Source organism: Rhincodon typus, chromosome 3, assembly GCF_021869965.1.
Source record: "Rhincodon typus isolate 14 chromosome 3, sRhiTyp1.1, whole genome shotgun sequence".
Classification (NCBI taxonomy): domain Eukaryota; kingdom Metazoa; phylum Chordata; class Chondrichthyes; order Orectolobiformes; family Rhincodontidae; genus Rhincodon; species Rhincodon typus.
In genome coordinates, this window is record NC_063334.1 from 73,922,415 (window position 1) to 73,949,220 (window position 26,806).

The following is a 26,806-nucleotide window of genomic DNA, read 5'->3' on the forward strand; positions in this document are numbered from 1 at the left end:
GGGGGGGGGGGGGGGGCGGGGGGGGGGGGGGGGGGTGGGGGGGGGGTTACATTCTTTTTTCCAGGTGGCTCTGTAATGACCTGAAACTGTCCAATACTGATGCACATAATGGCAATGGACTCTACTACTATCCTACTGCTTGGGAACACCATACGCCATGGGTATTAAATGCCTTTTAGCATATTTTGCACCAATCATTGGGGGACTCTGGACTTTCCAGGACAGGTGGTCATTCTACACTACCATCAGGAACATGAATAGCAACAATTTATGATATGTGCGTAACTACTGTTCAGACAATAGATGCACACATATAAGTATAGGATCAGTAATTCCAACAGAGATCAACCAAAAGTATTTTATTCTTCATTTTGGGACATGCCCTTATAACAATTATAAATAATTGAAGACTATGTTCATTATTACTTTTCCATTTTGAGATATTTCTGCCCACGGCACTTGGACAGGTAAGTTAAGATGACATAAAAATCAATTCCAAGAAGCATGGGTAGATAACTTGACTTTAAAAAGAGAATACTTTAAAGTATTTCTCACCTGTTTCTATGTAGCAAAATGCTAGTTGGCGATGCATCTAGTGTTGTTGTGTAAATCAATTCCTTTGATTTAAACTTCCAAAATTTGATCATTTTATCCCCACCAGCAGTAATTGTGAGCTGATTCAGTCCATCAACAGCAACCCCTCGGATCTGGCCTTCATGAGCTTAGGAAATTAAGTGAATAGTCATGTTAGCATTTGAATAAAACTATAATACTATGTACTCAATTAATGAAGTTGAAACAACTTTCAAGTGCAAATGGGTCTAGTCTAGTTTGGGAAACCTGGTTAGAATGGACCGATGGGTCTGTTTCCATGCTGTATGACTATCATCTATAATAGCCAATGCAGCATGAGGGGCTGCTACACTGCTGAACGTACAGTCCTCTAGATGAGAAATTAAACCAAGGCCACATTAGCCTGTGCCATTTCTGGGTCTAAGTTCCTTCCTCAGTGAACACCATCAGAAATAAAGCAGTTATCAAATTAATTGGAATGGGGAAGAGGAAGGGGTAGATCAGCACAAAATAACCATAGCCAATACACCAAGTCATTTCAAATAAAGTACTGAAGCACTTTAGGACACTACAATAAAATGCAAGGTAAATGTAGGCTTAAATTTTGCCTAGAACGTTCACCCTAGCTCAATAAATGAATGCTCCATGTGGTTGTGTATTAAAGCAGGTGCATCAAAAGGATCCCCGAGTTCATCCTTACACAGCAATTAACTGGTCTTTTTACCAGTAGAGCAGAGCAGGTAAGTCTTGTATATTAAAACTGATAGGGAAAAGATTGTTTTATTGTGATGCTGAAAGTTGAATGGTCCAGCAATCTGGAAATACACAAGAAGACTCATCTTGACAAAGAATCTGCAGGATATAGATTAAATGAGTAGAAGAAAACTTGCCAGAGGAGATATAGCGTGGGAAAATACAAGGTTTGTCAAAACAATACAAGAGCTAAATATTATGCAAATGAGAGAGACTATAGAAAGCTGCAGAGGGATTTAGGGATCCCTGTGCACAAATCCCAAAGCAAAAATCCAAGTTCAGTGGATAATAGAGAAGGTAAATGAACATCAGCTATTATTTTCAAAGTGAAAAAATATGGAATTCTTGCTTAAACTATACAAGGTCACATTAGTAGGACTAGTCAGCTGATTACTGTGAATAGTTTTGCCCTCTTGTCTAAAGGAAGATTACTGGCATTGAAGCTAGTCCAGAGAAGGTTCATTTGTTTAATTCTGGTGTGAAGGTGTTTTGCTCTGATCATTTTCAAAATTTTAAGTAAACATTGATTACAAAAGATAGAGAAAACAAGCCATTTATGCGGGCAGTGCTTTTGATTTGAATAAATTTCTACAGTAGCTCATGTCAAAAATGATCAGTTGTCAAATATTTTGCATTATGCTGTCACGCAAGTTGATCTAACAACATGTTCCCACACGGAGGGGAATAAAGAGCGTTTTGCGCATCGCTTAGCAATCCACTTCAATTTCTGTATTTCATTGTTTGCATCCATTTGTCTGTATAAAAAACAATTAAAGCAAATAAATACTTCCAATCATTATCTTGTCTTTATACTTACCCTTTTCTTTACCATACTGTCCTCTGTGGATGCCTGATTGCAAGTTATATACATCCACATGGCCTGAAGAAAGGCCAACAACAGCAAAATTTCCACAAGATGTAATATCCACAGCCTAAGAATGCAACAAAATTAATATACAAGTACTGATAATTTTTAAAATGCTTCAATTCAACCATAAAATATATTGCATTTGCAAAAAGCAATAAAGAAATTAAAAGGATGAACTTTCATCATTGCCTTGCTGGACATTTGGGCATGAACCATGGAAACATTTGACTTTGATTTCAGTTTTGTTATTATTATTTGTTTTCTTTATCTTCCTTCAATGTAATTATTTCTACTTTTGAACTTTCTTGAGCACCAATAAATTTCTTTTCTCAACAACATTACATACACCATCTCCTTCATTCTTTTTACGCCGTTTTTCTTCACTGTCTTCAGGTGAGTGGTTAGAAAAAAATGTAGTGGCAGATGATTAGTGATTAGTTATTCTAATTCCCTATATTAGATAGGGTGATGAAACATGTCCAGGGAATTACTGGCCAGTCTGCTTACCATTAGTATAGGAAAAATAGTGCAATCCTTACTAAAGGAGAGAATAGAAGAACATCTGGAAATGTGAAACATAGGCTTTTGAGAGAAAAATCTTGCACAGAATTGCATGGCTGATCTGTTTGCCTTTTAAAGTCAACTTTCCTATGTACCTCAACAATCTCTGACTCCCTCATACAAAAAGTAATCTACCTCCACCTGAAATATATTCAATGACCTTGCTTCTGAGGCAGAGATTTCCAAAGTCACATAATCATTAAAAAAAATTTTTGATCTTTGTCCTAAAAGGGCAACCCTTAATTTTAAAACTGTGCCCTTAGTTCTAGACTCAATGAAAAAAGAGGGAAAATCTTCCAAAGACTCTAACTTTACAAACTCAGGCAATCTGGAGGTCTCACAACTCTACCGAAATGTATTCTCTTTGAACTTGGAACTCAATGCCTTCCTTCACAGTCTGAAGTTTGTAGGTCTCTAAACTGGAAGACCTTTAATCTCCTGGATTTCCTTCAGAGGATGCTTTCCTTGCTGAAATAAGTAAATCTTATTTTGCAGCATCCTCAATCTCCAAAACAGGCAATTTATTCCTTGTAGTATCTTGAATCGTTGGGACACTGGATTGTCCATTCTCAAAGCAGGCTTCTATAGAATTAAATGCACCATATCTTCAATCTGTGTCAGCAGATTTTTGTTCTCAATCAGTCTGGAGATGTGTGCCAAACTACACGGACTCTTTACTTCAACTTGTTGATGGGTTTGATATTCTTATTTGCCCTCAACAATTGTATTATTGGTGAAACCAACATATTACCTTCCCCAGTTCTATTACTTGAGATTTACTTCTTGCTGGGCATGATCTCTGTCACTATTACGGAGGATTCTTCCCAGAAACATAAGTTAATAAAATATTCTGCTTCAAACCAACAGTCTCTGCCATGTCAGGTCAGCATCTAATATCAGACTTGAACCTATCGTGACAATTCACCAAGATGTGTTGCACTCTGAATGACATTGATTAAATAAAGCCATGTCAGTTTAACACAACTGGGATACATGACTCACTGGCTAGCTCATGCTTCTGTGTCCTTGCAAACCTTGCTGATTCTTGTAGAATGAACTCTCTTCAGTATTATAGCCATGGAAAATATTCCTGCCAAACCAATACAGTCACAGGTTTCCACCTTGTTGATAATATTGTTCAGATTTCTTATAATAACATAGCTAATCTCAATGATTTCTATTTTCTGTTTGGGTTCCATCACGTCTAGGGAGTCCTATGAGATCTTCTACTAGCTGTCAGACAACCATCTGTTCCTTTTCATTAGCTAATTTAACTCTTTTTTCAAAAATTGATTGAAATCACACATTCATTTCCACTTAAGAGCGAGAATCTTGACTATGATGCACATACAAGTTTTCTACTATCTGGCATTCCTCATATTAGACAGTTGCTTGGGATATACCTGGACTTACCTAATGTTAACTGCTAAGCCTCATAGATCACATTGTTGTACTGCTGTCAGCTGTAGACAGTTTTTTTAACCATGGCTCACAATCCGACAACAGTGATGATCATCCCAGTGTCCAACTTAAAATTCGCTAGATCACCAACAACATGAACATCAACTTATCAAATCTAAGGTCTGAATCACCTATTTCCCCAAGAAAATTTAAGGTTTTCCTTCTACTGTAGACTGTTTTAACTCAAGCCTCTTTGTGCAGATATTATTTCTTGTTTTTATGAGACTGTACCCCACGTCAGCGCATTTTCTGAAAGTGACCAACTGCATAAAAAACGGCAGTTTTAATAGCTAGAAATTGTCTGTATCCAAGAGGCTTCTTTGAGCCACAGTGCTGACAGGGACTTTTAGTATCTGGTGCCTCCTACTCACCATACTAGTTTCTCAGCACTTTTTAAATGGTTTTTCCACTTTAAGAAATGAAAAGATTCTGCTGATATCCAATGCCAAGGTTGATCTTTTCCTCTTAGGATTGATGTGTGTTCATTCCAGACTTTTGCTTCACCCACCATGTGAACAGTTTTCTTTAGAGCCACATCTTGGGATTGTAAGATCTCTCTACTTCTTTAATGGTTTTTTCCTTGTGTGATTCCTGCTCCACATAATTTAACTAAATGCTTCTTGCCTTCAGTATAGTTCTAATGAAAGATCTGCTGCCCATTTTTGCAAACATCTCCTAGTTTTCCTCTTCCATTAGATCTGTGTGGTTAAGCTTCTAATCTTCCTGTGCCACTTTAATTTTGGCTTTGTGACATCAATTAACATTGTTTCTGGGATCCTCAATTTCCCTTGCTGTAGACACGCCTTAATTTCTCCTCATCATTTTATCTGAGCTGCAAGTACTTCACAGCATATTTTTACAAAAACATTTGTGGCTACAAGGAATTTCACATCGGCTCAGATTCCGATAACCTGTCTGATGGAAGGGATTGGAAGAGAGTATAACTGGGGTGGGAGGGATCTTTGATTATGTTGGCTGCTTTCCTGAGGCAGCAGGAAGTAAAGACAGAGGCAATGGATGGAAGGCTGGTTTGCATGATGGACTGGGCTGCATTCACAACAATAATTTCTTGGTCAGATGAATGAAGGTGCAGAGTATTTTTTAAAATGATGAGACATCGCAAAGTTTTGGTGTCCAATGAGACCTAGGTATTTTGGTTCATCAGACACAAAGTCAGCATATAGACGGCAGCAAACAAATCAGAAGACAAAATGGTATGAGTGAGGATTTGAGTACAGATTAAAGAAGAAGGACTTCAGTTGTGTAGAATATGGCGAGACCATGGAGTGTGCAGTTCTGTTTCTTTGCTCAGTGCAGGATAAATTTAGTAAAGAGGGAGTGCAGCGGAGGCTCACCAGTTTTATTCCTGGGATGGTGGGACTGTCCCATGAGGCGAGATTGAGGAATCTGGATGTGTTTTAAGAGAATAAGAAGTGATCTCATAGAAGCTTACAAAAATTCTTAAAGGGGTAGACAGAGTAGCAATCGTGGTAGCTATCATCTTGAAAAGTGGCTTTGATGTGCTTTATTTATCACAGATTATGCTAAGAATTTCAATGACAATCAATTGATGAGCAGAAGATGAAAACTTCATTAATAAAATATGCCTTTTTTCAGCAGTACTCATTATATTTCATCATACAACTCTAATTCAGGTCCAGTAGGACCTGGATGTTCATGTACAAAGATCTTTGAAAGTGACAGGACATATTGAAAGTAGTTAACAAAGCCTGTGGGATCTTGGGCTTCACAAGTCACCATAGTTATAGAGGACTACTCTCGTAAGAGAGATGATTGGTGATGAGTTTAGCCTGAGGGTCACCCGGTCTCAGAAAAGGGACAAGGTCAAGAAGGTAAAACCTTCTTGGTGATCTCAGCTAGTACGGAATTGAACCCATGCTGTTGGCATCAGTCTGCATTATAAAGCAGCCAGGCAGCTAACTGAGCTAGCCAAGCTCAGCATGGGCTTCAGAAACAGGGGTAGAAAGTACAAAAGCAGGTAAGCTACATTGAATCATTACAAATTTCTAGTTAGGCTACGTTGAGGGAAATGCTTTAATTTCTGGTTACGAACTTTAAGAAGGGTGCAAAGATCTAGGAGGATGCAGGTAAGATTTACCAGTTTGATTATAGATTAAGATGCTTGTAGTTCTTGGAGCAAAGAAAATTGAGGGAAATCTGACAGAGAAGCATAAAATTATAACATGAGGTTTAGACAAGATAAAACAAAATATTGTTCCCATTGGTTGATGGTACAAGGACTAGGGGACGCAGATTTAACAGTTTAGACAAGGGGTACAAAGAAAATGAAGAAAGAAAATTTTTATAAAGCAAATGGTAATAATTTGGAACGGTCTGTCTACAGCTTCGTAGTGGAAGTTCTGCAAGTTATGGCAGTTAACGAATTCAGAAGGAAATTCAATGGACACTTGAGAGCTACAGGGATAGAGAGGGGGGCTGAAACTTACGGATTTGCTCATGAGAGCTGGAATGGACTCAATGGGTGGGATGGTCTCCATCTGTACGGTTACCTTGAATCTACAATTCTTGGCTTCATTCTCAATGTATCACTGATCCTCTCCTTTAATATCATATCATATTAGAATCTCAGTCTTTTGGTTGCTTGGCTTCCTCCATTAAAATTGCAGCCTTCCAGATTATATAATGAAGTGCTCAAATAATATTGTTCAAATTTCTTATAAGTAGTTCTTATAAGTAAAGTACTCAAGAATAACTGAAGCTCTAAAGTTCTGCAATGATGTAATTCGGAGAGAGGAAATTGCCAAATTAGATACACTTATACCACCCGAACAATACATCCTTAATATCCGAAGATATTAATGATAATTGCACTGTTGTACAGTAGCAAATAGATATTTATTTCATGTAATGAAACTTTTAATCCTTAAACAAATTTGCAGATTATATGTTAAGACGAGTAAAATAGTAAGAGCTGGGTGTTTACAGCAGCTTTCCTTCAAACAAAATCCTTCACAAATTGCTTTCAATGCATGATCAATACAATGTAGGGAGATACAGCATGCAACCTGTCAGCAAAAGGAGATAAATGATCAACTAAAACACTTTAGTGGTGTTGGCTGAGGAATAAATGTTGACTAGCTCGTCAAGTTCTGCCTTAGAATGTGTTATAAAGCAGAGGTCAACACCTCACTGATAATTAAAACCGAAACCCCCCCAGAGAAGCTCGCTTCACCTCGTAATCTGTTAAAGGAAATGTGAAAAATGGCATAACCTGCCTCCCACCTCCCAATCAGTTATAAAGGAGAGGCAAAATAAAATAAACTCCTGACAGTCACTCTACAATGAACAAGTAACAACTTATTTATCTAACTCTAATAGTTAACAAAGTAGCAGAACTACTAACAAAGTGAACAATTCCCCGTTAACTACTAACTATTCTGAATAACAATTCTAATGGTATGCTGTTCCAATAGATACAAGATACTTTTGTGTGAACAAAAGTAATAAAAAGAATTTAAAAAATACTTAATCTCTAGAAATTACAGTCAGAATAAGTCTTCTGGAATGTTCTTGGCTTTCTTTGCCGTCCTCCAGTCAGGAACGCCTTTCTCCGTCGAATTCTTGTGTCATAAATATTAGCTAAGAGGCCTGCAGTACTTTTATTTAGATGGTGCTTACTCAGAAAACTTAGAGATTTTTGAGACAGCCAGTGAGCTTCTCTTCAGACGGCAGTTCACTGTCACCCCAATTTTCAAATAACCTCTTCTTTTATACCCTTGATGACCTATCAATTTCTTATAACAGGATTGATCCTAGGTTGTCAAAACCATCAGATTTAAATTTAATTGGGTTTTGGTATCTAGGGCCTGATTTAAATTAATTGGCTAAATTTGAAAGCCTGTTGTCTTGGTAAAAATGCTGCTTCGCCTACTAACTGTAAGGGCAGCATGGTGGCTCAGTGGTTAGCACTGCTGCCTCACAGCGCCAGGGGCCTGGGTTCAATTCCCCCTTGGGCAACTGTGTGGAGTTTGCACATTCTCCCCGTGTCTGCATGGGTTTCTTCCGGGTGCTCTGGTTGCCTCCCACAGTCCAAAGATGTGCATGCTAGGTGGATTGGCCATGTTAAATTTCCCACAGTGTTCAGGGATGTGTAGATTAGGTGGGTCTGGGAAATGGATCTGGGTGGGATGCTCCGAGGGTTGGTGTGGATTCGTTGGGCCGAAGGGACTGTTTCCACACTGTAGGGATTCTATGGAAAGTATAGCCTTTTGATAAAATGTTTCAATTTCAAGAACTCGGTGCATCTGTTGCTGCCTGCGGACTTTTTTTTTAAAAAAAGTCACCAAGCTTAAAGAAACACATCATCTTTTAAAGGGACCATGCAGTCTACCTCCCCACCTACTCCGCCCCATCATTTTACAAACATCAAATTCTAATGTCCTGCCTTCCAATCCACAAATACTCTACCCAACTTCGCAACATACGTTATATATGGCCTTTCAGACAGATGTATCATTGAAAAGACAACATTTCTGACAACGCAGCTACTCCCACTGCACTGAAATATCACCGAGATTACATGCTCAAGTTCTGAAGCATGGTTTGAACCCAGAACTTTATAAATTGAGGAGGGAGTGTACAACCAGAGCAAGGGCTGAAAGATAACATCTAAAATTTGTTCACATTTTGGAAGTACATATTTGCACTCATTGAACATTCAAGCGGCGAGCATTTTAAATTTTTTTTTTTTAAGCTGCCCATTAAACGATTGAGCAAAGAGTCCTCTTGAGCCTACTTCACCATTCAGTCACATTTTGGTTAGATATCTGAACAGTCCCAACAGGAACGCAGATCCTGCACAATGCTTGGTGATACCAGCAGTAAGATTGCCTGAAGTGCCTGTTAATGCTTACAAACCCTCATGGTTCCCATGAGTCTTTCTTGGAACACAAAGCCATTCAGTCCATTTGGCTATGTGTCAGGTCTTTAAAATAACAGCACGCAGTTCGTTCAATTCCAAATTTTTGCATATTCTGGAAGTGAACATCCTTGCTATGACATCTTATCAGTCAGCTAGATGTTGGTTCTGGTCAATTGTTGAGATGTTCAACTACTACAGACCATACTCCAGCAAAATTAAATGTATCCAGGTGTGTGAAAGAGGAATAAAAAAAATAGTGCAGTCAAAAGTATTTTTGCCTCAAATCATTCAGATCTCTTTAGTTCAGGGCTGGACAGCTTAAGCCTATTATGCAGAGGAGAAATGCCTTATCAATAAATTCTGACTGTTTCCGTCTATATTTTCCACAGATAAAACGCATAGAAACTTATTGAGGTTGGTTGGCTTGCCGAGCTGGTTTGTTGTTCCACAGACGTTTCGTTACCGTGCTGGGTAACATCCTCAGTGCAGCACTGAGGATGTTACCCAGCACAGTAACGAAATGTCTGCAGAACAACAAACCAGCTCAGCGAGCCGATCAACATCAACACCCACAACCCGAGCTACAGATCTGCTCCAAAACCGCATGGAAACATAATGATGCTGTAACTCTAAGCTAACAAGCTGTTCAAACAGAGCATATGTACATACCATGGAATATACATCCAGCGTACAATCGTTAAGAAATGGTCTAGGGTCGAATTTATGTGCTCCCATAGAGGTTTTCTGGTAATTCCACGTTGTGCTGATTAGATACCCTTGATGGCAGGCAACAATTCCATCCCAATAACTCTGACGTGCTGTTTCTACCATAACAAAATCAAAAGTAGATTCATCACCAACATGATAGAAACAGAAACAGAAACAGAAACATTCACAGCAACAAATACATGGAGATAAATTAGAACATAAATCTATAGTTAAGTTTAAAGAAATATTAAAATATTCAAATATTTAAATTATGGTGAAAATGCAGGAGATTGGCACCAGATAATAGAACCAGTGCAGGCACAACTGTCTGATTGGACTTTTTCTGCACAGTAACAATTTTGTGATTCACAGTTAGCATGGCTTTATGGGGGGGAAATAATGCTTGATAAGTTTACTAGAATTCTTTAACAAGCAAGATGGAAAAAGAGGAAACAGTGGATCTAATATATTTGGATTTTCAGAAGGTGTTAGATAAGGTACCACACATTATCATAACTATCAGATTACTTAACAAGAGCCCATGGTCTTAGAGGTAGTATACACTCATTGCATTACATTGAAGGCAGAGAGTTTAGTTAAATGGGCATTTTCAGAATAGCAACCTGTAACTAGTGGAGTGCCACAAAGATCTGTTTTGGGGCCACTATTATTTACAATATATTACGTATGTCCAGGATGAAGAACATAAATGTATTGTAACCAAGTTTTCATATGACACAAAATAGGTGGGAAGGAAAGTGCTGAGAAATGTTTAGAAAGCTTTTAGAAGAATGTACATAGGTTAAATGAGTGGGCAAAAGACTTGACAGATGGAAAATAATGTGGGAAATTGTGAACTTGCACACTTTGACATGAAAAGTAGAGGAGCTTAAATCAGTAATGGAATCAAGGGTTATTGGAAAAAGGCAGAAAAAGTGGATTTTAGGTTTATAAGATAAGCCATGATCTCACTGAATGGCGGAGGGAACTTGATGGGCTGAATGACTTACTTCTACTCTTACACTGTATCGTCTACAATCTAATGCTAAAGTGGAAAAGTAGAATTGGCGCAGATATACCATTACCTGAAGCAAATGTAGTAATAGGTGGTAGCTTCCTGGTGTCATATCTCAAACCTTTCTTTTTGGACTTCTTTTTATTAATTGAACCTTGAAACAAAAAAAATATACACCTGATTACAGAAACACCACGTTTGTACATACTTCTATAGAAAGGAGTAAGGAGTACAATTTTAGGTATTATATTTAATAAATCAAATAAGCATATGTATTTATTATTCTGCTGTAATAAGCCATTCTTCCTTCCATTACTTAACTTATGTTTTTTGTGCCATTCCCTGGTCAATGAGAGCGTCATTGACTTCCGTGAAGGTCTTTGCTAATAAACCACGAGAGAACATAGATGAGGAAAGCCATAAAGTCCATCCTGAAAGCACCATCTAGTTTTTTTTAAATAAAGGATTTTTGCTTCCATTGGCTCACTGAAGATCTATTCCACATATTGACTCAGAGGTAGATTTCCAACATTAATGCCAAAGTTACCTTTTGCGAGGTAAACCTTCTGCCCTAATCACAATTCAATTTGAACTAGTACTTTCAGAATAAAGTTTTCTTCAATGAGTATAACTCTATCCTGCGGTGGAGAGGCTCACATCCAATTTAGGTATCTTCATGTACCTAACACAATTTCAAAACAGTGGGATCAAATAAAGTCAGCTGTCACAGATACTGGTGCTCAGACTTAAGATCAGAAAGTGGTGGAGAAATGCAGCAGATTCTGGTGGCAACTGTGAAGAGTCTACACGACACTTCTTCAGAACTGAGAGGCGCTATAAAATAGTGGTTTACTGTAGTGAGTTCTGAACTGTACAATCAGTGACACACAAGAGTGCTAGAGACATTCTACCAGCAATACATGAACTGCATTCTCTGGATTTAATGAATGTCACATCCTTCTTGAAGGTAGTTTTCAAGCATTCAGGCAAAATTTCTGCAAAGTCAACTACAATGGACAGAACATCCTGTCCCAATACTGAAAAGTTTCTCCTCCGCCAAATCCTGTTTACTCAAGTCTCAAACAGCAGACATTCCAAATGAGGAAAGAGAAACATTACAAAGGCAGTCTAAAGCTCTCCCTGAAGCATGACAACACTGAAATGAATAAAGATTATCAAATGCTTTAATTGTATAACAATGCCCATTCATTATGCTGTCAAAACTATACCAATTTTGAAACCCTTATCAAACCCTGCCTGTTATCACGCAGTATGCAAAACAACTGCAGCAAAATAAAAATTGCAGAAGGTTATATCAGTTCACCTTTTAAAAGGACTATAAGGCAGTCTTTGAAAGTTTTCTTTAGCTGGTCTCCAAAAAGTCAGTTCATAGGCAAAGAAATTTGAAATCTCATTAAGTTCCAAGTACTAGTGGGACATACACATGACTTGCTGAATAGTCTTTTATCTCAAAAGGAACTCAACAAATTCATCCAGATTCTGACTTCAGTCATGTGAGCTCACTTGAACTTAAACAGGAGATTCGAAGAAGTCCATTCCTCACTGGACTCATACAAAATGGTGAACTGCTAGGTACACTGTTTGGTTTCAGTATTTGGTAAAAATGTACTCTTCTCTGTAATTTTACCTTTTAGGTGTTTGAAGTGTGTTGAAGTAGCAGCAACAGATGTTTCTGGTGTGTGTGTAAAGAGAATTAATAACCTTTGTCTACGTCCACAAAAGATTACTGCTGGTGACTTTGACCACATACTAACTCGGGAACATATATTACCCTAATTAAAAAATTATACTACACCATTTACAGAGAAAAGGGAAGGGAATTGAGAGTTTCAATATCTCTCTCTTCCCCTTCCTGTGACCTAAAGATGGTCCAACCTTTCACACAACTTGGGTCTACCAATGCTACTAAAACAGACTTGCGACTGTTCTCTACCTTGAAGGGCCAAACATTTTTATAGTGCCACAGTTAACTGAACTGATAGTCATCAAAACATAGTCTAAAATACAATACAGTTTGAGCACACACTCCTCTAACTTCTATTTTATTGTGGTTTTGGATATGTAATTAAGCATATTTGCTTTACCATTTCAGCTTTCCAGTGATTGCACTCAAGGTGTCCAATCTGTCAAAACTCTAGACCTCTTCATTCAAGAAGCACATATGAGTATTGTCCTTGATACTGCACTATGCAATGAATGCAAGTCTCATTAACATTGTTGCTCATTAACACTGTCAGTTAATGAGGTCTGTATGCCCGCTCAAACATAAAAAATAAGGGGAGGAGCAGGCGATTCAGCTCTGAGCCTCCTCTATTACTCAATACAATCATTGCTGATCAAACAACTTCGCATCCTGTTCCTGCTTTCCCCTCATACCCTTTGATCATTTAGCACCAAGAACTAAATCCATTTCATAGATCATAGAATCCCTCCAGTGTGGAAGCAAGCCATTCGGCCCATCAAGTCCACACCACCCCTCCAAATAGCACCCCTATACCTGCATTTCCCACCTTAGACACTATGGGCATTTTAGTATAGCTAATCCACCTAACCTGCACATCTTTGGACGAAGAGGGGAAACCAGAGCACCCAGAAGAAACCCACTTCCTTCTCGAAAACATTCAATGTTTTGCTGAACAATTTTCTGTGACAGAGAAATCCACAGACTCACCACTCTTTGGGTGAAGAAATTTAGCATCACAACACCTACTTTAAAGTTGCTTCTCATTTGTCTGACATAGGGTCACATGGAATGCCCTTTGTGCTCCCGGACTCAACTTCTTGTTCTACAAAATCTCTCAATCGTCAATTCCCTCTCCTGAACCAGAGCTCCTACAAAGTTGGAGATCTGGGTCGTGAAAGTGCAGACCATGATGGTGCACAACAGTCAATCTGGTGCTGTTTTAACTAATATTTTTAAATGCTCCAATTAGCTGCTTCCCTGTCTGGAATCCTTCATGCAACAGCTCTAGAGATGAGCGATGGCAAGCAAGAGGAACAGCGCTGCTGCCCATGGTTTGCCTCAAAGAGCCTTTACTAACCAAGTTTAAGACAGCCTGGTTGAGCCGCCACTTTGATATCCCCCACAGTATCTTCTTGAAGGTTGACACTAAAGTTCATTCAAGAGCAGAGGTAAATAGACTGTTAGTAAGTAATCCACCACTCTTCCACATAAGACAAAAAATTAATAAATTGGGTGGGGTCAGGAGGACCAAGTTCTTGAGACCAGTTTGAAACGTAGCTCAAACTCTGAAAGCTGTTCACCCTGCCTTTTCACCATTCTTCTCCAGAGCACTCACTCACAGCCCCGGTTCAGGAGAAGAAACAGGCAGGTGGATACATTTTTAAAATTTATCGATTACAACCTTAACTCTTTTGCACCACCCGGACCTTTACTTTCACAACCTTACAGCCCCAGAATTGGATTTTGAACTGGAATGCAAGTTCATGAGAGATAAGTGGCAAGCAGGAGAATTGGAGAATAGGAGGTTTAGCAAAGGGAAAAATCAGTGACAGGGTGAGTCAGGGAGCAGCAGAGGCCAGGGGTTGGAGGGTCAGCAGCAAGAGAATTGGTTAGAGAATAAGACAGGCCCCAAACCAGAGGGTCAGCATGAAGGAGGGCAGTCAGAAAACAGGATGTGTGATGAGCAGGTAATTTGGGAAGGAGGGATCAAAAGTGAGCAGGATGTACCATAAGTAGAAACTGGTCATATTTCTTTAAAAAATAATTGTAAAAAAAAGTTATTTCATTTACCAAATTGGAATTTAGTAATATAATGTAATTGATCTTGATGCACATTTTCTTCTGAAAGGCCCTACAGAATCTTAACTACTCCATGCACAATGGGTTCAATGGGAAAATGTGATTTACTTCAAAGTTATTTCACTTAAAGTTGTAATTTCCAGGAGCACAGTTTTAAGGGAGAACCTAGTGACACACAAGTTACACTTTGATTTATTCACGTTTTATGTTTTTGATTGGTCAAGATTTCATCAGCATTTAGGCATGCTTCCAAATTGTGTAGTATTTTACAGTTCATGCATCATCAGCCACAATAGCATTAAATTTCACCCACTACACTTTTTAATATTTGTTCACGGAATGTGGACATCGCTAGTTAGGCCAGCAGTTATTGGCTAGTTTCAGTTACCCTTAAGGAGGTTATATGAACTGCCTTCTTGAACTACTGCAATCCATATGGTGTAGTTACACCCACACTGTTGTTCAGAATGGAATTACAGGAGTTTGATCCAATGACTATGAAGGAGTGGCAACTGGTTCCAAATCAGGATGGTGAATGATTTAGAAAGGAAGTCGCAGGGTAGTGGTGCTTCAATGAAACTGCTGCCCTGTTCTTTGTAATGCGCTGGTGAAGAAACTGTAGTGAATTACTGCAGGGCATATTACTGATGGTACACATTGCTGCCACTGTGATGGTGACGAAAGGGGTGAATGATGAAGGTGGCAGATGGGGGATAAATGAATAGGCTGCTTTATCTTGCTTGTCATTAAAATTTGAATTTTGTTACAGCAGCACTCATTGGGCACGAGGGAAGCGTTCTATCATATTATTGAATTCAGTCTGAGTGGATAAATGCTGGGGAGTCAGGAGACAAATTCCAGCTCTGACCTGCTCTTCTAGCCACAGGATTTATACAGCTCGATCAGTTCAATTTCTAGTTAGTGGTAGCTCCCGGGATGTTGATAACCAGATTCAGTAATGGTAATGCCTTAATGTCAGAGAGAGATATTTAGATTCTGTCTCTTGTTGGAGACAGTCATTGCTTGGAACTTGTGTGGTGCAATTGTCCAAGCCTGGATATGATCTACATCATCTTATATGGACATAAATTTCTTCAGTGTCTGAGGAGCTGCAAACTGAATACTGTCAAATAGCAGCTAATATCCCTACTTCTGACCTTATTCTGGAAGAGAGGCCATTGATAAAACATCTGGAAACTGTTGGTATGAGCGTACTACCATGAACAAAACACTGTAGTAATATCCTGAGCCCGAGATGATTGACCTCCAAACACAAGCAGGTAGGTTGTTGGAGGTCAATAAGTTGTAGGTTGTAGTGCTAGATATCAATCCCACCAGTGACAGCATTCACCCGATTTCAATTAATTTCAGTTTTGCTGGGGGTCGTCAACACTATTCCCACTCTAATGCTGCCTTGATGCTGTGGGCAGTCATCCTCACCTCTTGTATTCAGCTCTTTCGTCCATGTTTGGACCAGGTATTGAGTGACCCTGGCGAAAGCCAAACTAAACTAACATACATGGGCAATTCATTGCTGAGCATGAGCTGATTCTCAGCATTGCTGGTTTCTCCTTCAATCGTTTTACTGACAATCAAGAGTTGACAGGTTGGAAATTGACGAGATCGGGTTTATCCTGCATTTTTGCACAGCACAAAGCTGGACAATTTGCCATATTGCTGGGTAGATGCTAGTTTTGTGGCTATTCTGGGACAGTTTAGCTGGTGGCCCAGTTAATTCTAGAGCATACATCCTCAGTACTATTGGCAGAATGCTTTCAACGTGCAAGAGCTTTGTAGTGTCAGCGCATCAGTGTTTCTTGGTATTACATGAATGAATGGAATTGGCTGTATCTGTGATCATGGGAAGCTCTGGAGGAGGCACATTCCTTGGCATATCAGGCTGAAGATGGTTGGAAATGTTTCAGCCTCATCTTTTGCACTGATGTGCTGGGCTACCCTATCTATGAAGATTTCACTAGACATCAAACACCACCATTCCGAAAGTCATCCAAAAATTAAAGATTTTTAAAAATAAATAGAGATTCTTCAAATTACATACATTTAAACCCAGTTATACAACCTTATCCAATCTGAGCATTTCTTAGAACTTTAAACTTATTCCAAAATTTTCACATAGGTCAATGCATTTGCAATTACGTTATCTTTAACAGCAACATGAATAGCTCTTTATATTAAACAGTTGCAACAAAAGACTCCAAATAATCTCACATTCCAAGTTTTAATTCTCAATGAAAGCTAATGGCTTATGATCAGTGTAAATTAGCATTTCCTTGTTATTATGTTGAGCACAGGCTTCAAAGTGTTGAAGAGCTAACAACAAAATCCCAAAGTCTTTTTGTCCCCCATGGTATTGTACTGCTTCTTCTGATACTGTTTAATTTCTTAGAGAACTATTTCACTGGCCTCTCTATTCCCAACTCATCATTCTGTAAAAAGACTGTCCCATCCCTAAGTCACTATTAATAGCTGTCACTTCGATGTTCAGGAAAAAAATTGGACGGTGGGGGGGGGCAGGGTAACAGCATTGGTTCATTGTTTAAGATTGTCTTCAGTGTCTCAAAGGTTACTTGACATTATGCTGACCGTACCATTTTTGCATGTTTCTTTAACAAATTCTTTAAAAAGGTACAACTATCTTACAGAAATGCGGACAAATTTGAAGTAAAATAATGATTTCTCGTTTAATTTTAGGAACAGGAATTTCATTTCAGTCTTCACTTTCACTGCCCTTGATAATACTTTTCCAATAATATGTCCTAGGTAAGTTACTCTTGCTTTTCCAAATATCACTAAGTCAGCTATTGTAATTGCTTAAAACAGAGCATCTACTGTCTCATATGCTCTTCTCACGTGCTACTATATGCTACATTATGTAAATAAATTACATAGTTACAAATTTGAGCTACAACTTGAATCATGTCCTGGAGTGCTCTTTAGCCCACATGGCATCATAAAACATTGGTATGCCATTCGCTGTAACAAAAACAAATTTTTTTTAGTCCTTGATGTTAACAGACTTTCCAATACCCCTTCAGTAGATCAATCTTACATAGAAATGAGACACCACTAACCGTATCAATACGGTCTTTGAATCGGGGAACTGGTCTGAATCTGTCTTCACGACTGCATTTATCCAGTTTGGGAACTAACATTATCGGTGACCTTCAGCTGTTTTGTTTAAGTTCAGTGAAGCGATTTCCAGCAGGTACGGTGTCTGTTTCCATCTGAACTTGTACGTCTGGGCTCAACCAATAAGTGTGCTGTTTTATTAGTCCTGACTTTCCTACGTCCACATCACGACTAGCTCATAATACCAGGGGAGGCGATGGCCATTGGTATTATCACTAGATTATTAATTCAGAGACCCAGGTACTGTTCCTGGGACCTGGTTTCAAATGCCACCATGGAATTTGAATTCAATAAAAATCTGGAATTAAGAGTCTAATGATGACTGCGAATTATTGTCGATTGTTGGAAAAAAACCTATCTGGTTCACTAACATCCTTTAGGGAAGGAACTGCCATCCTTTCTTGGTCTAGCCACATTTGACTCCAGACATGGACTGGTCGGACCAAAGGGTCTGTTTCTGTGCTTTATGACTCTGACTCTTGCCCAACGACTCTGCCAAACAAAAACTCCTAAACACATTTTAGGCATGTTCCAAGGCACTTGATGTATTAGTACATCAAATGTGGCACCAAGGCACACAAGAGAAGTTATGACAAGTGGTCAAAATGATTTGTAATAAAGCGCTTTATTGAGAAGAAACAGCTGGAGAGATTTAGAACAGAAATTTCAGCATTTAGGATCTACACTCCTAGATTTGAGTTTTGTTTGTATCTGCCTTTTGAACTGAACTATATTCAGAACCTACTTGGTGAAAGTGCACCACCAATTCCTGGGGCCACCACAGAAGCTTAAGATTTAGTCAGAATATACAAAGTTTCCAATTTACCTGTCCTTTGAAATCAGACCTATGATAAACACTGATGAGGTGGTTCCATACTTAATAAGAACTAGAATTTATTCCAAATAAATAAATACAAACTACAGGAAAAAGAAACCATAATTATTTATACACAGCTCTACTCATTGAAACTATACTCTCTTTTAAAACCACTTATGATCAGGAAAAAAACTAGGAAACACATTTCAATAGCACATGTTCCTTTTGCTTAAGGCTTTCTGTTCTGATAACCTTCCTGGATTCTTTCACTTCTTTTCAAGAAGCACAGGGCTACTGACACACTGATTACAAAGCTGATTAGTTATAGGTTAAAAACAACATCTTATATCAGCTATCAGGAGAAAATACCTGGCTTTCTTCATCCTTTAGTTACTTTTACCCATACAGGTAAAAAGACAGACCCTGCTTCTTCCAGTCCAGAGGCCTTCCACCTCTATTATTCACACACACCAGCCTTTTGATTACCCAGGAATCAGTCAAAGAGTTGTCATAAGGCTGATGGCCTCTGGCACCCATCACTGATCAAAACTGTACAAACCAATCTGTTGCTACACAGATCTTAATCTGTGCACATCCTACTGCTGGGCCGGCTTATCTCTCCTCCACCCCCACCACTTGAAGAAAGCAGCAGCGTAAATGAAACTCTCAAATAACAAACTTTTTTTTTTAAAAAAGAAAGTGCAGCAATTCCTTCCATGGCCCTAGTCCATAAAAATAAAGAAAAATTTAAAAATGCAGTCTTTTCAGAGAAGACATTTAAAAGAATGGCATTATATTTTTTTCCCTCCTTTGCAGACAGAATCTGCATGTCACACCTTCACAACTGAAAAGTAATTTTCATTCTCCCACAAGAGGGAATATTATTTCCCCACCCTGTCAAAATCCCGCAGGATCATCTGTGTTTCAATCAAATTGTCCCAGAAGATCAAGCACGCCTAGACTGTTCAACCATTTCCTCATAAGACGACCCACCTTACCAAGGGAGATAGCAAGAACTGCAGATGCTGGAGTCGGAGATAACAAATTGTGGAGCTGGAGGAACACAGCAAGCCAGGCAGCAGAGGAACAGGGAAGCAGACATTTTGGGTCGGGACCCTTCTTCTCTCACCACCTTTTCAAGTATTAGGAAACCTTCTCTGAACTGCTTCAAATACATTTACATGTCTCCTTATTTAAGGAGACTAATACCGTACACGGTACTCCACATGTGATCTCACCCATGCCCTCGATTGCAGTATAATCTCCCTACCTTTGTATTCAATTCCCCTCACAATAAACTATAACAACATTCTCTTAGCTTGCTGCACCAAATACTACCTGTTTGTAATTCATGCACAAGAACCCTAAGATTCCTCTGCATCTCATCTCTGGAACCTCTCACCATTTAGATAATATTACCTTTATCAAGCAATGTTTAAAGTAATTGCAGACAAATATTTTGAATGCATTAAAAATAGAAATACTTTTGTTACTATTTGATTAATTGGCTGCACATTTCAAAAGATCTATTTCAATTATATCGAAAAAAGATAACTAACACATTTATCATGCTTGTCAACTAAACTTACCATGTCCTAAACTCTTATTAAAACGTTCATGAATAGTGGAAAATGACTGCAAAGTTCCATCACGCCCTGTATGAAAAGAAACAAATATGAAGAAATGAATGAAGTCCATATAGAAAAACCTGAATAAAAAAAGGAATAGCACAAAAGTACAGATATGCAGCATATTTGAATTATACAATTCACAGACATGAAAATTACTAAGGTGGTAAATTGTGAAGAGAATTGCCATAAACTACAGGAAGACATCAACTGAAGAGTCGGGTGTGCACTGCAGTAGCAAATGAAATTGAACCCAGAAAAGAGAGGTAATGTGCATGGAGAAGGCTAACAAGGCAAGGGATTATACTCTAAATGGTAGAAACCTGGAAAGTGATAAAGACTAGAAGGGCATGGCACATCCAGAGATCCCTGAAGGTAAAAGGACAGGTAGATAGGGTGGGTAAGAAGGTATTTGGGATACTTGCCTTTATTAGCTAATATACAGAATACAAGAGCAGAATGTTAAGCTATAGTTATATGAAGGGCTAGTCAGGCCAAACTGGAGTACTGCATACAGTTCCAGCCATTGCGTTAGAGGAAGAAGTTGATTCCACTAGATAGGGTGCAGAGGAGATACATCAGATGCCTGGGCTGGAGGGTCTGAGCTATGAGGAAATATTTTTCAAATTGATTGGAGTTGTTATTACTTGAGGCAGAGAAATTTGACAGGGTACCTAATAAAAGTACCTGATAAAATTATGAGGGGCATAGGTAGGAAGGTACTTTTGATAACCAGGAACTTCTCCAGTTCTTGGACCTGAAACATTAACTCTGACTTCTGTTTACAGATGCTGCCAGACTGATGAGCTTTTCCAGCAATTTCTACTTTTGTTTTTGGTTGTGGTTGTAACCCCAGAGCTGCTTTGATTCATCTTTCTACATCACCCGGGGAAGGAAGTCAGACTCCAAAATTGTGTCAAGGTGTGTAGAAAGGGCAACAGTAGGGTGTCGAATCATAGAATCGTTACAGTGCAGATACAGGCCATTTGGTCCATTAAGTCTGCACCAACCCTCCAAACAGCAACTCATCCAGACCCATTCCCCCACCCGATCCCCATAATCCCACCTAGGCTAATCTACCTAGCCTGCACAGCTCTGGACACTATGGGGCAATTTAGCATGGCCAATCCACCTAACATGCACATTGTTGAATTGTTGGAAAAAAAACCAGAGCACCTGCCAGAAACCCATGCGGACAGGGGGAGAACACACAAACTTCATACAGACAGTCATCCAAAGCTGGAATCAAACCCGGGTGCCCGGCGCTGTGAGGCAGCTGTGGCTATGCCACTGTGCCGCTCACACTTGAGGAGTTTGACATTGAGCTTTAGTCACGCCTGGCAAGTAGATTTACAATCTTTTGACTGGATCTATAGACTCAACGTGGTAGGAAACAGGGGCTGGTCTAACCAGCATTCAGTTTTGTCAAGGAAAGGTCCATGTTTAAATCATGTGTATTGCCAGGTTGCCTTGCATTTTCCTTTAGGTGGAACATGCAGAGAGTTGAGAGTGGGCGAAAACAAAAAGGTCTGAAAATTAGCAACCAAAGACAATAATATGTAAACATTTTTTTTGTAACAAGGAATCAAGTAATTAATGCACTTATGTTCTGTAGTGAAATGTAAATATTCCTAGGCCACTTCAAATGGGTGGAATTATTAGATTTCAAGTGGGTCATAACATTAGGTTTCCATTGTTGTATTCTATTTCTGTCAAGACTGCACCCAATACATTTGCATCAAATCACTAAGTGACCTCAGTATTTCAGATCCAATGTAGTTAGTGCTGTAACAAAGGATGAAATCCAAAGTATTTTTTAAAAAAATGACCTTGTTGGATTATGCACAAGTACAACCAAGCACAGAAGTACAGCAGTGCTTCTATTTTGCAGAATGATGGGTTTCAACTCCCCACCACTTTCTCATGGCTAATTAGGGACGGCCAACAAATACCGGCCTTGCCATCAACGCTCATATCCCATTAAGAAATATATTCCAAAAGCTCTCTTAAAATTGTGGCCGGTGGTGAGGGAACCAAAAAGAGGGAAATACATACTTGACCTCATCCATACCAATCTGCCAGCTGCAGATGCATCTGTCCATGACAGTATTAGTAAGAGTGAGCACAACACAGCCTTTTAAGATACAAAGTCCTGTCTTCACATTGAGAATACCTTCTATCGTGTTGTGGGCACTATCATTCTAAATGGGACATACTTCAAACAGATCGAGCAAGTTAAGATAGGGCATCCATGAAGCACAGTGGGCCAACAGCAACAAAATTCTACTCCGTGCACAGTGTGCAACCTCATGGCCTGGCAGATCCCCTACTTAATCATTACTATTAAGCCAGGGGATCAATCCTGGTACAAATGGAGAGTGTCGGAGCAGCACCAGGCATATCTAAAAATTAGGTGTTAACCTGGTGAAACAATCAAACAGGATTACTTACATGCCAAACAGCATAAGCAGCAAGTGATAGACAGAGCCAAGCAAACCCAAAATCATTGGATCAGATCTAAGCTCTGCAGTCCTGCCACATATAGTCATGAAGATTTCGCAGCACTTCTGGCTAAAGAATGATGAGTAGATAATTCATCTCTACCTTTTCCATTAGTCCCCAGCATCACAGATGCCAGTCTTCAGCCAATTCGATTCATTCTATATGATATCAAGAAACAGTTGGAGGCAATGGAATCTGCAAAGACTATGGGCCCAGACAACCTTCCAACAATAGTACTGAAGACTTAAGTTCCAGAACTTTCTGCTCCCATAGCCAAACTCTTCCAGTACCTCTACAACACCAGCATTTACACGACAACGTGGAAAACTGCCCAGCGTTGCAGCGTCAAAATCCTGGCATTCCCTCCGTAAAAGTGGGTCAATCCCTACAGCATGTGGATTATAACATTTGAAGAAGGCAGTTCACCACCATTTTCTCAAGGACAACTTGGGATGGCAATAAATGCTGGCAGTCAGCAATGCCCATGTCCCACAAGTGAATCCAAAAATAAACAAGAAACTGTACATAATGAAGCAGTCCAGTAACCTATACTTAAGTTATTTAAGTTCAACACGTTACATAAATGAAGATGCGTTTTTGAAGTACCATGTAAAAATATTATTAACGTGATCAAGTAGGTTTCAGCCACATTCCCCATAGTTCCTAGAGACTGAAGACGCTCTCTTAAATACTGCACTCCCTCCCACCCCACAGTCCTCTTCTCCTACCTTACTGAAAAGCAACTCTTCTAAAAACACCTAAAAATGAGGTGGCAACCTGGTGAAGCCACCAAACAGGACTACTTGTGTGCCAAACTGCGTAAGCAGCAAGTGATAGACAAAGCTAAGATATTCCACAACCAAAAAGTCAGATCTAAGCTCTGCGGTCCTGCCACATCCAGTCATGAATGATAGTGAACAATTAAACAACTCACTGTTGGAGGTGGCTCTACAAATATCCCCATTCTCAATGATGGAGGCCCAGGATGGACATGTCGTCCAAGGAGTGGGAGGGGGAGTTGAAATGGTTTGCGACTGGGAGGTGTAGTTGTTTGTTGCAAACCGAGCGTAGGTGTTCCACAAAGCGGTCCCCAAGCTCCCCGGAGGCTTCAAAATCTCCCCTCCCCGACCACATCCCAAAACCAGTCCAGCTCGTCCCCGCCTCTCTAACCATTCCTCCCACCTCAAGCCCCACCCCCATCTCCTACCCACTAACCTCATCTCGCCTCCTTGACCTGTCCGTCCTCCCCGGACTGACTTACCCCCTCCCTAACTCCCCACCTACATTCACCTTTACTGGCTCCAACCCCGCCTCTTTGACCTGTCTGTTTTCTCTCCACCTATCTTCTCCTTTATCCATCTTCTATCCGCCTCTCCCTCTCCCTATTTATTTCAGAATCCCCTTCCCTGCCCCCATTACTGAAGAAGGGTCTCGACCCGAAACGTCAGCTTTCCTGCTCAGCCTGTTGTGTTCATCCAGCTCTACACCTTGTTATCTCACATCCTTTTTAACACAGCTTTGGAGGAATCTTGAGATCAAATTGTGTGACTGTTGCAGATGTTCCTAGTAAGAGAAACATACAGCACTACTTTTTAAATTTGTTATAGTATGGCGATAGTCTGCTGTTCAGCATCTTTGCATACAGATTTTACCACTGACTACAGACAGCAGTGAACTCTTAGACCTTTCATGCTCATTTGTTGAATATTGTTCTATTTGGAAACTATTTGGAAAAATAAAGAACACATTGGCAGAAGTGTGCCTAATTGTCCAATGGCATGGAGTCAAAAGATATTTCATAATAAATGTGCAACATTGATGATATGGATGTGTGCAGAATGATGTTAGGTAACAAACATTAATTAATTTCACAGCTGCAAAAACAGAAATTGTTGGAGAAACTCAGGAAATCTGGCATCATCTGTGGAGAAAATGCAGAGTTAATGCTTCGAGTTCAGTGACCCTTAGTCATAACTCTGCTTTCTCTCCAGATGTTGCCACACCTGCTGAATTTTTCTAGTAATTTCTGCTTTTGCTTCAGATTTCCAGTACCCGCAGTTCTTTGTTTCAATTAAGTTAACAGCATTTGCTTTCAGGGCATATTCAGCAGTTTCATTTTTGTTACATTTCAGTGATGTTTAATCTAAACAAACCAAGGAACCTGTCAACAAAGTGAAGATTTATTACTATATAATCAAATAACTGAAGACTAAGCAATAACATGCAAGAAATATCTATTCTTACCAGAGCTAAGAATATTTTGTCCATCAGATCCATGATATTTTAATTTAGTCGGAGGGGCACTGTGACCCATACGGCAACGTAAAAGTCGACCTCCACCTTCTGGAGCATCAAAAATCCAGACCTGGCCATGAAATGGAATACATTTATAGTCATTTCAAAACAGATGTAGGATTAGTCAGGAAATCAACATTCGTGATTCATTTAGTTTAGTTATAATTAAAGCATATTCATTGATTTATCTAATATATTATTCTGCTTAACTGTAACCAATGTTGAATTTAGTATTTTAATGTCACGTGACTCTGCTTTACCTCACTTGACAAAGACCAGTTACAGGATTAAATGCCGAGGGGCCCCTGTTCAGCTTATTTTGATTCCATGATTGTGACAACATGCAAACCTTAAGATCAAATAAGGTGAGGTAACATCCACCCAGCTCAATAACAGCTCAGGTAACAAAGAATGTAGGGAGGGATTGAAAACGATCCATGATTATGACTGTGCTCGACACTGGTCTTATTTTGTTGGTTTCAGAAGAAAGGAAACTAAATTTAAATCTATTAGAGTTAACTTTGTAACAATGTTTATTTAACTTTTTAACTTTCAATTTATCCTTTAGACTTACATGACTCAAGATTGTGTTATTACTGAGTGCCTAAGAATATTTCATTACTTCACCATTTTTGTATGCTTTAACTATTTGTTTAAGTAAGTACTTTATGATTTTGTGTATTAGTTTTACATCATAAGAACTTTGTAAACTGTATCATTGGCAGCATGGTGGCTCAGTGGTTAACACTGCTGCTTCACAGCGCCAGGTTTGATTCCACCCTCAGGCAACTGTCTGTATGGAATTTGCACTGTCTCCCGGTGTCTGCATGAGTTTCCTCCCACAGTCCAAAAATGTGCAGGTTAGGTGGATTGCCCATGGTGTCTAGGGATATGTAGACTAGGTAGATTACCATGGGAATTGCAGGGTTACAGCGATAGGATAGGGGGGTGGGTTTGGATAGGATGCTCTGAGGGTCGGTGTGGACTGCATGGGCCAAATGGCCTGTTGCCACACCGTAGGAGTTCTACGATTTTGTTCCAAAGTAATAAGAAATTCTTTCCATCCACTCAATTACAAAAACAAAATTAAATTAGCAAATGGCTTTAAGAAAAAATGAATGGTCAGTGTGATTTGTCTGATTTAATGGAAACCTCCAACAATTAAGCAAAAATTGAAACACTGAGCTCAAGAGAATCGATCATTGGGTCTTGATAGGACACGACACCTTTTTAAAGCGTAAAGAAAGTACCATAACCATTTTATGCCACCAAAAAACAAACAAAGAAGTAACCAGAACAAATCATAATGATAATGGATAATTGACAATTTAATGAATCAGTCAGTAGATACTGGGAAGTTAAGTCAGTAGATGACAATTACTTTGAAAGGAAACCAATCTAACATTGACCATGAACTGTTCGCGGGTCAGCTTGGCAGCTACGAGTCTGATCGTGCAACACCTGGATAAATCAGGTTTCCGAGGCTGTGGTTTGTTAATAAGGCCTGATTTTCAGATGTTGCATCTTCTTTCTTCTATCTTTCTGCATGCAAGAGACAACACCCCAGTCAACCAAGGATCAATACTGCATTGTGCAGCATCCAAGTTCACTGTGTCGTATAATTTCTGTTGTACTTGTTTATATCTATATATGTACTTATTTATTCAAAACAACTTAGCAATTGCGAAAACTATTTTTATTGCAATATCAAATCCAGATGGTCAATCTCAGAGAAACCATACTCCCACCTTAACTCTTTAATTACTTACTTCATCAATTCTTTCTAGT

General features: G+C 39.2%; 1 protein-coding gene across 1 annotated transcript in view; it reads right to left on the reverse strand.

The window, feature by feature from the left end:
* wdr36 (WD repeat domain 36) overlaps nucleotides 1–26,806 on the reverse strand; it is a 165,001-nt gene that overhangs the window by 25,899 nt on the left and 112,296 nt on the right. Inside the window, exons 12-17 of the mRNA XM_048593664.1 lie at nucleotides 24,968–25,088; nucleotides 20,183–20,248; nucleotides 10,913–10,996; nucleotides 9,789–9,943; nucleotides 2,144–2,258; nucleotides 556–721 (exon numbers count right to left, since the gene is read on the reverse strand). Coding sequence (XP_048449621.1) covers nucleotides 556–721; nucleotides 2,144–2,258; nucleotides 9,789–9,943; nucleotides 10,913–10,996; nucleotides 20,183–20,248; nucleotides 24,968–25,088 — 707 coding nt within the window. The remainder of the gene's footprint in view (nucleotides 1–555; nucleotides 722–2,143; nucleotides 2,259–9,788; nucleotides 9,944–10,912; nucleotides 10,997–20,182; nucleotides 20,249–24,967; nucleotides 25,089–26,806) is intronic.